Source organism: Battus philenor, unplaced genomic scaffold (genome assembly GCF_028537555.1).
Source record: "Battus philenor isolate CCGP_79_NKW_IND1 unplaced genomic scaffold, ilBatPhil1.0.hap1 SCAF_5, whole genome shotgun sequence".
Classification (NCBI taxonomy): domain Eukaryota; kingdom Metazoa; phylum Arthropoda; class Insecta; order Lepidoptera; family Papilionidae; genus Battus; species Battus philenor.
In genome coordinates this window covers 13,672,332-13,682,528 of record NW_027181715.1, presented here as the reverse complement: position 1 = coordinate 13,682,528, position 10,197 = coordinate 13,672,332, and the positions used below count along the sequence as shown (strand labels likewise).

At 34.0% G+C, this 10,197-nt stretch overlaps 1 protein-coding gene across 1 annotated transcript; it reads left to right on the top strand.

Moving 5' to 3' along the window:
• The first annotated feature begins 122 nt into the window (after positions 1-122).
• TfIIFalpha (transcription factor IIFalpha) lies at positions 123-8,712 on the top strand. The gene is made up of 13 exons (XM_068772536.1): positions 123-323; positions 686-858; positions 2,077-2,211; positions 3,027-3,128; positions 3,405-3,473; positions 3,951-4,072; positions 4,215-4,337; positions 4,810-4,918; positions 5,810-5,875; positions 6,396-6,544; positions 7,057-7,167; positions 7,842-8,007; positions 8,478-8,712. The coding sequence occupies exons 1-13, from the start codon at positions 300-302 to the stop codon at positions 8,683-8,685; spliced, it is 1,557 nt and encodes a 518-aa protein (XP_068628637.1). The 5' UTR covers positions 123-299; the 3' UTR covers positions 8,686-8,712.
• Positions 8,713-10,197: the final 1,485 nt, after the last annotated feature.

Sequence of the window (10,197 nt, the reverse complement as noted above, 5' to 3'; positions counted from 1 at the left end):
ATGATAATATTTTTATAAATCTTGATGTCATTGAATATTTAAGAAATTATTTTTGGATACCTGATTTTTGCTATTGTGTCAAAACTGGTGCTGTATAACGGAACATATTTTGACATAAGAAATCAGGCTATAAGTATTATGTGTAGTTTTCCTTTATGATTTTATCTCAGTTATTTAATAAATAAATACTTAGTGAAAATTATGTAGACAAAAAAGATCTTAGAAACGTAAGAACAAATCGAAAAGGAGGAATTTTAAATCAACTATTTTTTATATATAAAGTAAAAGTACAACGTTGAATGATGACGACTCCAGGAGGATCGGTACTATATTTCTATCTTATTTATGTGAATTATTAACAGTTCTGATATAATTGTAATATACTTTGTTTTTATAACCTAGCTTTGTAAATGTAACACATTCTAATTTAAGAATTATACAAGTTTTATATTAGTTCAAGCTAACTCTTTGAATTTTCAACTTCTTATTAATGTATTGTTTTTTATATTATTTGCGTATTTGGAATTTGAAAATTTTACTTACTAGCAATTATTGATGATTACGTATGTAATTTGATGTTAATAATCTCCAGTACAGACAAAAACCATGGTTATTCAACTGTTGCACAATTAAATCAAAGGACTAAATTTTTTGTGACTAACAAAACTTTATTTTCTTCCCATAGTCAGCAGCTGTGCAAGAGTTCAAAATACGAGTGCCTAAAAACATTAAAAAGAAATACCATGTAATGAGGTTCAATGCCACATTAAATGTTGACTTTGCAAATTGGACTCATGTGAAAATGGAGCGTGAGAACAACATCAAAGAATTCAAGGGGATTGAAGAAGAAATGCCTAAGTAAGGATCTTTTTTATCTTAATGCTTAAATATCTATTAACATAAAAAGATTTTCACTTATATACTGACTCATTACAATATGTCTGCAATTATAAAATTAGAAACTTAAAGTTTGATAAGATTCCTGCCACTGAGTAGAAGTCAGCTTAGAATGAATTTTATGAAATTCTACCAGTTAGGGGTTCAGGGGTAAGATAATTAGTCATCTATATAAGAATACATAATATTACTCTGTATATTTTATTGCATGTGAAGTGAATGGGTCATGTCACCCTTTAAACATTACTGCTTTATCATTTTTTTAGTTAAATAGATTTATACTATACAACACTAGACTATTTCTCTATGCAGTTTTTCCTTTTAGTAGTAATCATCATCAATATGTCAGTGATTGAATGTCTACTATTCAAAATAGGTCTCTTCCATAAATTTCCAATAGCATTGGTTGGAAGTGGGCTATATGTATTCCATCAATCTCAACAATGCAGTTTGTCCTCTTTGGTGGTCATCCTACACTGCTTACATGTCTATAGTCTGCACTCCAGAACCTTAGGGCCTCTTCTGATATCTGTTCTGTGCGTTATGTCTGCCCACTGTCAACTTGCCAATTTGTCTTCTAATCCAAACATAATGATAATAAATGTAAGAAAAAATATTTATCTTTTACAAGGTGTTTGTTTACAAATTATAGACTGGTAAAGCATCAGTGCCTGTGTTTAAAACTGCTCTTCTATATAACTAAGAAATAACAAATCTAATAATAAGTTCATTTAATATTATTTTGAGTGAAAACAAGATTTTTGAATTTCTATCTAACTTTTGTATATAACCTTAATCCACAAACTCATAGTCACTTTGAGGATGTTGCACACTATTTGAATTCATTTACAGTTCCAAGATTAAATGGTTCACAGAGTAAAATATTGCAATATGTATAACATGTCTAACTTTTGGCGTCAATTAGTAAGTTTATAGTTGCTTCATGAGCCCTAGCTATGGTCGGCATATATACAACATTGAATAACTGACAAGTTGAAGTGGTAGACCTTGAGGTTCAGGAACAGATGCCCTTGTTAAGGTCATCAAATAACACTTAATGTTGGCTACTTCCATTCATTTTTATTAGAAATCTATGGTAAAGGCACATGTCCAGCTGTGGACATGGCCTATAGTTGAAATGATGAGATGATGATGATGTTTAACATTTATAAATCATAGGTTTGGTGCAGGCTCCGAGTATGGTCGAGATCTGCGTGAAGAGGCGCGCCGAAAGAAGTTTGGTATAATATCTCGAAAGTACAAACCTGAAGACCAGCCGTGGATATTAAAAGTTGGTGGCAAAACTGGCAAAAAGTAAGTATCCCAACATCATTTGTCTGTATGTTTGTTATTATAAACTATCTGTCCTGATAAACTGTACTACCAGAAGTTATTGCTAAGTAAGAAAAGGAACAATATTTAGCCACTTCTGCACATGCAGTGGTAGTTGTGCAACGGAGTGCACCGCCCGCCAGCCCGCTGATAAATGCGTATGCGCCAAACAATGCGAATTACACAACTGCCACCATTAATTCGCTCAACACGTATTTCACCCCTCCACGGGGCATCTTCAGGAGTTATGTTACACCAATTAGTGCCTGTAGAAGGAAGTGGCTAAATATTGTTCCTTTTCTTACATAGGATGGACTTCCGCAAGATAACGCCTGATTCCATTAAATACAGAAGTTATTACCCTTTAGCATTCAAAGCAAAAAAATTAATGTAATATTTTGCAGTGATGAATTTATTAATAGATTAAATGTGAAATAAACAAATGAATTTTATGACAATGTTTTTCAAGCTTAATAGTTTATAGAAGATACCTATAAGTTAGAAAATTGGACAGAAACTTGAGAAACTTCATATATAGTGTTGAAATTTAAAGTATTTGACAGCTCGCAATGGACTTCGCGCATTTGACAGTTTAAATTGTATTTTGCGCGTTTGGTTATCCATGTGGGGCAGTTTGTATTGTCGTTGAACAACTGCACCGGTTAGTTTCATCACAAAACATTGATCACAAAATTGATTTATTAATTCACATTTAACCAATTAATAATGTGAAATTGTGAAACATGTCACATTAATACATTTAGAAGGAAGAGCATTTAGAACTCCTTATATTTCAGATTCAAAGGGATTCGTGAAGGCGGAGTTTCTGAGAATGCAGCATACTATGTGTTTACTCATGCTGCGGATGGTGCTATAGATGCGTATCCATTGCAAGAGTGGTGAGCATTTGTATAAATTAATATTTTTAATAATTCAGCTACTTTGTTACTAGAATCAAGCTTTATAGATGTTTAAAATGAAAACTGACAGCAATTACTTTTCGTAAAATAAATTTACCAACATTTGCTATACCAACAAATTTGCTATACCAAGATTTTGTAGTTAAAAATGATGTTATCTTAAAATGGTGTTTTCTAACAATTATTAATTAATATAAATTGTTAATAATTGTAACACTAATATATATATATATATATATATTGATTAATTTACAGGTACAATTTCCAACCCATTCAGAGATATAAAGCACTATCGGCCGAGGAGGCTGAACAAGAATTCGGAAGGTACTTTTAATATTGCTTTCAAATTACATCTTTATAGAATAATAGAAGGTAAAAGGGAGTAACGATTAAACTGAATCAGTTCCGAAAGTGTGCTATACCACCATACATGACATGATTAAAGAAAGCAATAATTATATATTTAATAATAATTTAGAGAAAGAAAAAGATCATTAGTCACGAGGAAAGCGCTAAGAAGAAGAAAATAACATATGTCAAGCCTACGTTGATTATTCTTTATTGATAAATTTCCCCTTCACAATACAGTGGCGCCATTTTGTACGACTACCCGCGTTGGATTACTAGCGCCATCTATGGTCGCTGTCAGGAGGTTATATTATGTGAAATTGCCGTATGAAACACTAATGTTATAATGATTTTGAATAGATGTCTATATTATATTATTATTGAAATAATATATTACTTTAAACATGTAATAACAAAAATTTTAAAAGTATATGTGTGTCTTTCAATTTACAGACGCAACAAAGTAATAAATTACTTCTCACTCATGTTCCGCAAGCGCATGCGCGGCGAGGACGGCGTGGACGACGGAGAGGATCCTGATGAGAAGAAACCTAAAGGATCTAAGGCAAAGAAGGGTACTGTATTTGGAACAGTTACATATTACTTTTATCATCATGTCATCTGATAGACGCCCATTGTAAGGCACGGAATTTCCTAACGATCCTATGATTATAGTTCATATGTGTACGGGGTAATCAAAATGTTTTTATTATTTAGATCTAAAGATATCAGACATGGACGAGTGGATCGATTCGGACGACGATTCCGACGACGGCTCCGAGCCTGGAGAAAAGGACAACGACAGTGACTCGGGCGCTAAGAAGAAAAAGGACAAAAAAGGTTATTTCAATTACATTTTTTTTCCATTCCTCGCATGAGTATTAATTAAAATTTATTGTCAATACAAAAAGATTGTATCTTCAAGTATTCGTGTAAAGAAGTGTTGGATTGGTGAGGAAAACACTTTATAAATGTGTTTTTGAGTATTAAGCGAGAGTATTAATTAATTGAGTAAAGTAATATTAGTTAGCTTATTTACAACTTAAGACTGAAATTAATTTTTTTTGGTAATTGATCTATAAGCGACTTATTTAGAAAGCCGCCTCCAAAGTTTTAATTCAAAAATGGAATTTAGATAAAAATGTATTTATTGATATGTGCTATGGATGTACTTTATTTACGTATAAGTAACTTATGTTGCTTCTGTGTGTGCCAGTGCCTGTTCTGTGTATGATTGGATAATAGGTAAACTATGAACACTTGTGTGAACAAATGTTTACTTCTCAATTGACCAAAATGTTTTACATTACAGCGGTTGCAAACAAGAAAAAGAAGAAAGTAGACGATGAGGCTTTCGAAGAGAGTGATGACGGAGATGAAGAAGGAAGGGAGAGGGACTATATTTCTGATTCATCGGAAAGGTAAATTCTCTTCACAAAAATAGTGTTATTCGTTTTTTTTTAAAAAAGATACCTGTGAACCTATCTAGACGATAGTTTGGGTTTTCATCATTTAATATATAGTAGTACCGATATCGCTGTACCGCGCCTTGGATATGCGCGGGGCGAGACGTGGAAAGTGTCTGTCTCTGATTAGTTCACCGTCAACGCTCACAGCTGTGGCTCTAAAGCTCTTTTTTCTACAATTACTATCTTGCGATGCTTTTTTAAGGCGCGGCACGGTGGTTTCGGTAGCACTTTGGTAATTATATCTATTGCAGTGCTAATACCAAAATATGCAAAACTTTTTGTTACGCTTTAACTATAGAAGAAGTGCTACAAAGTGACATTTCAAATAAAGCTAATGTTGCGTTTAATTATCAATCTACCATTAAACTATATTGTGCGAGTTGCGATCTGGTCGATATAGATAAACGTTAAACCGTCTATTCTCAAATATCTCATGTGCATATTCAAATTAAATGGGCATTAGGTTTCATAACATATATGAAATTTACAACTATGTACTGCCTGATCACAATATCTCTGAAACTATAAGGATTAGAGAATTAAGATGAGAGCAGGAAAAATAAATGTTTATAAACTTTGCTTCAAAAATGTTGTAATTCCCATCATCATTATTTCAGCCTTAGGATATCCACCGGTGGACCTAGGTCACACCCCACTAATTTCTATTAGGAACGATTGGATGCATGAATAAAGTTGTATGTCACTTTTTGGGTGGACATCCCACACTGCGCTTGCCAGTCTGTGGTCTTCAATCCAGGATCTTAAGGTCCAAGTGGCAATCAGTTTTTCGCTTAAACCTACCATTCATATATTATATTTAAAAATCTGTAATTATCTTTGCAGTGAATCCGACCATGAGACAAAGGCAAACAAGGAGCTCAAAGGAGTTGCGGAAGAGGATGCACTCAGGTAATATGTAAATGCAGATAGTTGTGAACGCAGTGGCTTTTAAATTGCTCTCCAAGGCATAGGTCTCCCCCAAAGATCACCACGACTTCCCTGCCTATATCATTGGTCCGACAAATAGCATAAAACAAAACTGTAATAAAATTGTGATATTCACTTAATAGAATAAAGTAAATCAAAATATAAAACCTGTAATAAGCTGTAAATAGAAATAGATATAACTGCAGTGTTTGAGGACGGATGAAAGAAACGGAATGATTGAGAAAGACAGACTGAATTGTAGAATGAGAGAAAGGAATGTTAAATATGATGAATGAAAAAAAAGAACGGCAATAAAATTATAAGTGAAATAATTACTAAAAATGTAATAAAAGTCCCTAATCCACGCCAAGATAGGGGTACGAGAGGTACCCAATAGCGGGGGCTATAAAACAAAAAAAATCATTGGTCCAACAAATTGCTCTCAGTATTTACGTAATTGTGTGTTCAAATTGCTGAATATGTAAATTTAATGTTTTTATAGGAAACTGCTGACGTCAGATGAGGATTCAGAAGAAGAACAAGAACAGAAGCAGGAGTCGGAGCAGGAAGATGAGCCTACGAAAGAAGGAGAGGAGCGTGCTAGCAAGCTGACAAAGAAGAGCAAGAAGAAAACTGAAGATGGCAAGAAAGGTGACTTTGTTAATGACATTACTGAACAGATTACATATCAAACATTTGAAAGTTATGTGATCTCAAAAAAATAAATTCAGACTACGACTAAGACACTTGTTGAAGGCTCTTTTCAGATAAGGGTATGTTTCGACTCCTTGTAAGTTTAAATTAAACGATGCCATTATAAGGCAGCTCAATCTGATCTAGTTTCTATCAAATTGCATACTTCAAGCATTCTTCTCATGATATACAAAGAGGAGTATATATAGTAGTAGTAGAGTATATATGGTAGAGTTAGTAATTAATTTCTAATCTATTTTATTGCTTACAAATCCACAACACTACACTTTATTACATCATAACTCGGAGACAATATATAATACAGTACACAGTTGCCCACAAAACGTATAATAAGTAATACACTAGCTATAGTACGGATATAAAATCGCGTTGTAAAAGAACCGTGTTATAGAGAGTATTAGGGTACTTTATAAAATTGTGATGTTTTTTTTTTTTAAATTGCCCAACAGATTCGAGTAGTGACTTTAGTTCCGACTCCGACACGGATCCGGAAGGCAGCAACAAGAAGCCGAAGAAGAGCAAGAGTAGTGACAAGAATCCTCCCGTGGCGAATTCCTCAGGTGAGAAACTACGATTTTTTTATAGGTTTTCATTAATAACTAGCTGAGCCGACAGATGTCCTGTCTTCATCATCATTCCAGCCATAGAAAGTCCAGTGTCCGCTTTCAACCACTGTTGTAGAAATATAAGGAGGAAGCCGATGTTCACCTAACTTTTTACAGATAAAATGATGGTGATAATCAATTTTTCTGAAGCCGGTGATTACAAATTGACCATGGTCATACTGTACCCATAATTACCAACCGCTAGGTACCAATGGGCACAGTACAGCCGCCCAAAGGCAGAAACCTATTTACAGTAGGTCTTGACTTAACCGTCACTGACATCAGTACTTTTAAAGGCCTGACTCTCTAAGCAGGTGAGGGAGTTGTTAGGCACACTAACCCTGCACGTCCACCAAAGACGCACTATCGATTCAATCCTCGCTCGAGACGCCTGTTAAGCTGGCTCCTATATTATCCGGAGTTATTGGCACAGTCCTTCCCGATTTCCATCACCGGCTCTAGCCTAAACTACGCTCGGCTGTGATGGGTATAATCGAGATCTCTTGCCGAGCAGGCAAGTACCCGAGCTGCGGTAACTCGTCGGTTACCAGCGAGCAAGCTATTGTTAGCAATTATTAATGAACTGTAAAACTTAAAAGTACAGACATAAGGTGTATATTCGCATACAGCTCCGGGATCGGCAAGCACATCGCGCTCTGGTACGCCTCAGCCGGGCGGCGGAGGCGCGGGCGGGGGCTCGAGTGCAGCGGCTGCAGCTGTTGCAGCTGCTAATGCAGCCAGTGCAGCTGGGTCACAGCCCCCCTCCAAGCGCACCAAGCTGGACCCTGCGTATACGTGAGTTATTTTCATTATTATTTCCGCTATGAGACTTCCACTGCAGGACATTGGCCCCCATACATTTCCATTGAGACCGGTTAGAAGCAGCTTGCATCCAGCATTTTATGACGAATTTAATAAGGTCATCTGTCCTTGTTATGACCAAACATCCTACGCTACGCTTATCGGTTGTCTCTATACGAGAATCAGGAATAACTCATTCAGATTGCTCAGCGGATTGGTAACTTAAACTGGCAGTGAACAGACCACATAGCATGCAGAACAAATTACTGCTAGAATCCTGAGCCAATAGACGCGGTGTCGGGAGGCCCCCCACTAGGAAGACTGACAATATAGTCAAGGTCAGGAAGTCGCTGGATATTGGCAGCGCAGTCATCGTAGCGATTTTTGGGGGAGGCTAACATAATGATGATGTTATAAAACACATACCAGGTTCACAATGATTGGTTATGTGTGTGTGTTTTCAGCGAATGCGGGGTGACGGAAGAAGCTGTGCGCAGGTACCTGGCTCGCAAGCCCATGACCACGACAGAGCTGCTTACCAAGTTCAAGTCCAAGCGCACGGGCGTCAGCAGCGAGCGCCTGGTAGAGACCATGACGCAGATCCTAAAACGCATTAACCCGGTGAAGCAGAACATCAACGGCAAGATGTACCTTAGTATTAAGCAGACCTGATTTGTAAATAAAACTTTTTGTCTAATATTTGTTGGTTTTATTCTTTTATTTACAAAATAATGTTACCTAATAATGTTAATTATAATTTTTGAAAATGACTTTCAAAATTAAGAGAGGAAGTGTCTGTTCTTGAAAACGAAAAAAAAGTGATCAGCTTTTGTTTTAGAAAAAGTTCAAGGCCAATATCTCATAAGCAAACTTGTACCTACAATTAAGTATTTGGCCATGGCAGCTGTGGAATTGTTGAGTCATCCTCTTTACAGTCTCTACCTTACATGCAACCATTGTTTATTAATTAAAAAAAATTGTGGATTATGGCTTTCAGGTGCTAAAGAAGTGATGGCTGAAAACTTTATGCATGTTATAGTTATCCTTAAGTTTCTTACTTCTAAATCACAAACCTTTCATCATTAACAGAGAATCCAATCATTAGTAGATAACTTGCAATTGAGTTATGTTTAACCTTTTATATATAAGAAATTTTAAACCTACCAATGTTCCTTTAAAAGACCAAAATCCTAATAATCCTATCCATACCGCATTAATTATTAACTACGAATTTATTTTTAGTTTTGAACTTTACAGAATATTATTGTATTTTTCAGGATATAATAAATAATAATTTTATATAATAAAAGTTACTTTTATTCACTATATAATTATTTACATACTTAAGCTACCTTATTAGTTATTATTAATTTTTACTTAATTATAATACTATAATGACCATAATTGCCTATTACATGGTAACATTAACAAATGTATAAGCTGAAATATATATGTTTTAATAATAAATAAAGACAATATAATTATTTGCACAAAATATATCAAGATTAGAGAAAAATATATTAAACAGAATAACATTGTCCAAAATTATGGTTTTATATAAAAAAAAATTACAATGAGAACAAACAAAACATATTTGTATGACAATATTAGTTTTGGTTAACACACACAGTGATTTAATTATTCGATTAAATAATATATAAATTAAAAAAACCAAGCCCATATTTATTATATAATTTAATAAATATCAGCTTGGAATATTTCTATTCGCCTTTTTGTTTATCAACAATTATTCACGATTATTTTGAACACACATTTGAAATATGTACTTATGTCCATATTTATATAAGGAATGATGGAAACAGAGGATATTGTTTTTAAATCACTAATATTTCTATAAAATATTTAAAATATATATTGCAATATGTTATATATCTTTTTGTTTCTATATCTATGTAAACTGCAAATGTGTATATCAAACGAGTTGTAAACAATTAGAAAATAAACAGTAATATTATTCTCAATACAAATTCTGTAATAGTCATCAAACTTATTTTGAAATTATTTAAGTAAATATTATAACCTATAATTAAAAACGATATAAACGTAGATTTGTATAAATCGGTATTTAAATACCCATAAAGTTATTATTAAAAAATTGACTTAATATCACAGTAAATGGATAATGCAATTAAGTTTTTTATGGATACATTTAGTGTATTCATT

What these genes read in the sequence shown, in the direction of transcription:
- TfIIFalpha (XM_068772536.1), top strand. Translation starts at nt 300, where the DNA reads ATGATGACGACTCCAGGAGGATCG. An exon ending in GAAGAAAAAGGACAAAAAAG is followed by an intron (nt 4,338 to 4,809) that starts GTTATTTCAATT and finishes TTTACATTACAG; the next exon opens with CGGTTGCAAACAAGAAAAAG. An exon ending in TCCCGTGGCGAATTCCTCAG is followed by an intron (nt 7,168 to 7,841) that starts GTGAGAAACTAC and finishes ATTCGCATACAG; the next exon opens with CTCCGGGATCGGCAAGCACA.